We start from the raw sequence: 3,807 nt of genomic DNA on the forward strand, positions 1-3,807 counted from the left end.
TGCTCCCTCGCTCCCTGGACTGCTGCAAGAAATATTGCTTATCCCTGGAATGTTTTTGTCTAAAATTCCCTGGATGGGATTAAGAAAAAAATAAGAAAGAGAAACTAGGTAAAAAATAACTACCCCTAGGTCACACTGAAAGGCTGAGGTTAGCTCCACAGGCACCCTGTCCGGGGCAGGGGACACTCTGGTGAGGGGGTTGGGGACAGTGGGACAGCTGAAGGGGCCATTCTGTGTGTAGCAGGGCAGGGGAGCACTGAGCGGGGGTATAGGGGCTGCCTCCTCCTGGCAGCAGGAGGGTGGCAGCTCGCAGGGATGGGTTGAGATGGGATGGAGTGTCACTGGATGGGATGAGACAGGGGACCAAGGTGGTGGGGAAAGGATGGACAGCCCCACTTCTCAGTGGGACTGCAGGGAGAAGGCCAGCTTGATGCAGGCAAGCTCCTGCCCACCATTGGTGGCCACTGCCCGGACACGGTAGTTGCCGTTGGTCATCCAGGATGGCAGCTCCACATCAGGCAGGTCAAAGTTGCTGGCTGGCAGGGAGTAGGAGCCCTATGGAGAGAGGGGACATGTAGGTAAGTCACCAGCTGAGCCCCCCAGCCCCACACCAAAGGGCACAGTGGTACCCGGTGGCACTGCCAGCATCTTGCCAGCCAGGAGTTCCGTACCGCTTTGAAGGGACAGTGGCAGGGGATGCCATAGGTGAGCAGGGGCTCCGGGCAGGTCGTGCCGGGTGGGATGAGGTTGTCGAGGATGGTGCAGACATCGTCATAGGTGCAGCTGCCCAGCTGGTCAACGCAGGGTAGCTGGATCCAGAGGTCGCCCAACGCCTTCTCCACCACCAGTACTACCTGGAAGGAAGGTGTTCAGCACCGGTACAGCCAGCACAGGCACCCGCAGCTCCTCCAACCTGTCCTACCACCCTCCTCGAGCCATCTCCCTCCACTCCTGCTAATGAAATTCTTTGGGGTGTCCATGGGGCCACCACATGCTCTCCCACTTCCCCCTCCTGCTTTTGGTTCCTCTCTGTCTGCACATTTCTCTTCCTCCAACCTCAGCTTGATCCCCTGAGCAAACACCTCCCAGCATCCCACACACCCACTCCTTTCCCTCTCCTCGGTGTCTTGTCCCAAAACCTCCCGGCAGCTCCTGTCCCACAGCTCTGCCTCCATGTTCCCTCAGCACGCTCCTCACAGCCCCAGCCCCAAACAGGCACCATGGCTTTGCTCAAGACAGCCTGTCCATTTTGGGCAGGGAGACGCATTGTCTCATCCCAAAATGTCCCCAAAATGTGGTGCAGGGTGGCCAGGCCAGCCCAGGGCTCCGGCAGCAGTGCCATGGCACGGCCCTGGAGGGAGCAGCTGGGTCTGGCCGCTGAAAAATGAGTACAGTAATGACTGCCAGGAGCACCCAGGGCACTTGGGGTTTCATTTCCCTCCCAGAGTCGTTACATGCCCAAGACACAACACAGCTCATGTGGTTTCTCTCACTGGGACAAGGTTGAGAGCTTCCCACTGGGCTGTCGGCTCTCACCACAGGTCTCCCCGTGCCCATTGCCCCATTCTGGCTGACAGAGCCCGGCACGCTCAGCCCAGCACCGCTCTGTGCCTCCTTCCCCCAAGGGCTGCTCATTCCCATACCCACTGCTGGGCATTTCCCAGCTGCCAGTGGTTTTGGGAAGCTCTGTCCTCCCTCATCCCATGGAGGCACCTCCAGCACATACCTTCAGAGGGGAGGCTACGGTCTTGCTGCTGCTGACAGCCGCGCTGACGCGCAGGCTCCCCGGGATGCTGATGGGGTCAGGTGCCACGGAGAGGCTCTGCAGCACCACGGGGTCCCTCCTGTCACCACAATTCTCCCAGGCAAAGGCACCAACCTGCAGCACCAAAGGTTGAGGGGAGTTAGAGCCAGGGTGAGCCTTGCCTTGAGTTTACAGGAGGTTTCCCCCGTGCTTGACCCGCCCCCCCAAACATCTGCTCACACACACAGCTAGAAAATAACCTTCAGCCCCACTTCAAATGCCAAATAAATATTTCCCTCTGCATTTCTCGCACTCCCAGCTCTCTGAGCCTGAGGGCATTGCAGAAACTCTCCCCTGCATGTACTTTACACCCAAAGAGGGTTCCCAGGCTGCAATTTCCAGACTTGCCTCAGCTCAGCCTCCAAATACTTTGCATGTGAAGAAGGTGAGAAGGATCTTCATGCCAGCGCCAAGGGCACTGAGCAAAGGTGAGAACAAGCGGGGACCAGGGCAGGGCAGCGTTGGTTGCACTGTCCTGGGGGGAAATGCTGTGCCCTGGGGGAGCTGTGGGGCCAGCACAGCCTCCCAGCTCAGCCAGGACCAGCCCAGATGTTGCAAACCCTGATCGACCAGCTCCAGCCACCTGGTCCCACACAGGAGCGGGAATCGCACTCACATGTTGTGTTTTAAACATGGCTTAACATTTCCACCTCCACTCTTGCTCGGGGAGCAGATGAGCCAGGCTTATCCCCTGCCTAACACACCCCAGGGGCCTGGTCCTGAGCTGGTTCAGTCCAAATGAGCCAGGGAAGCAGCATTGTCCCATGGGATAATGAAAATCCACACACAGGGGATGTCACCTGGATGGGGTGGACATCACTTGTGTGTCCTGGCTGGGCTGGGAGCCGTGCTGGGAGATCTCCCTTGTTTCCTCTGAGTCCTACCAGCCTCCCCAGCCACCGCGAGCAAAGCCAAGGGCTGGCAATGGTGCTGGAGCCCTTGGCTTCCACATCCTGAGCTCAAAGGCAAGGGGACAGTGGCACTCGCCTGCAACAGCCACCCCTGAACCTGCCGCAAGCCAGTGGCAAGAGCCCAACCCCAGCTCCCTCTAGGAGCAGGCTGCAGCCTAATTGCAGGTCTTCTCCCTGCGGGAAGGCGGGAGGACGCCTGGGCTGTGCACCCCGAGCAGGTTCGGCCGGGGCAGCCCGTGTCCCCATGCCACGGGCACGGGGCTCTCCCTGCCAGCTCAGCAGCCGCAGAACCGGTGGAGGCTGTATTACCTGGTGCCAGCCGACAGCCCCACAGGCAGCTAGCTCTGCCCACGCAGGTGAGCAGCCCGTCCTGCCATCCCACCTGTCCCACCATCCTGCTCACCAGCTGGGAGCAGCCCAGGGCAGGATACGGGGTGCAGGGCAAGCTGGGACAAGGGGTATGCTGCACCCCGATGTTTAGCAAGAGCTGGGAGCCCCTCGCCCCTGGGTTTGCAGGCAAAGAGGCTCCACGGGAGCTGAACATCCGTGTGTGGCTGCATATCCCTGTGCTCAGCCCTGCTGCTGCCCAGCAGAGCCCCCTCCTAACCGGTTCCCCCTTCCCTGGGGCAACATCAGCTTTCCTGGAAAATAAATGAAGATATTCCCCTTCGCACCACGTGAGAGTCACACATTTTAATCAGCTGTATCTTAATCAGCGTGTGCTGATGAGCCCGGCCCAGCGCTGCGTGGGAATGAGGAGGCAGCGGCCTGAGCTGCTGAGGTGGAATACGCTCAGGAACAGGAGGAACCAAAACCGAGGTGCTGGGAAAGCTGGGCAGAAGGAAGAGAGGCCACTGGGCTTCTTGGTTCAGAGCAGCTTGTCACAACTGAAATCCCCTCCTGCTCTGGGGCTGAACCCGAACCCACAGCCGTGCTCCTCCAATGTGGTCAGGTCTATGGGGTCCCCCTGCCCCCCCAGCCCAGCTGCAGACCTGCACCCACAATCAGATCTGCACCCACAATCAGACCTTGCACCCATAATCAGACCTGCACCCAAAATCTAGACCTTGCACCTAAAATCAGACCTGCACC

At 59.4% G+C, this 3,807-nt stretch overlaps 1 protein-coding gene across 1 annotated transcript; it reads right to left on the reverse strand.

The window, feature by feature from the left end:
* Positions 1–399: 399 nt before the first annotated feature.
* Positions 400–1,879, reverse strand: GM2A (ganglioside GM2 activator; the record flags this gene model as incomplete). Its single annotated transcript, XM_010165535.1, has 3 exons — positions 400–555; positions 672–854; positions 1,727–1,879. Coding segments are annotated over 3 exons (492 nt in total), but the record flags the coding sequence as incomplete, so codon positions are not given.
* Between the last annotated feature and the right edge of the window lie 1,928 nt (positions 1,880–3,807).

The sequence above is a fragment of the Antrostomus carolinensis genome, unplaced genomic scaffold (assembly GCF_000700745.2).
Source record: "Antrostomus carolinensis isolate BGI_N321 unplaced genomic scaffold, ASM70074v2 scaffold29673, whole genome shotgun sequence".
NCBI classification, from domain to species: domain Eukaryota; kingdom Metazoa; phylum Chordata; class Aves; order Caprimulgiformes; family Caprimulgidae; genus Antrostomus; species Antrostomus carolinensis.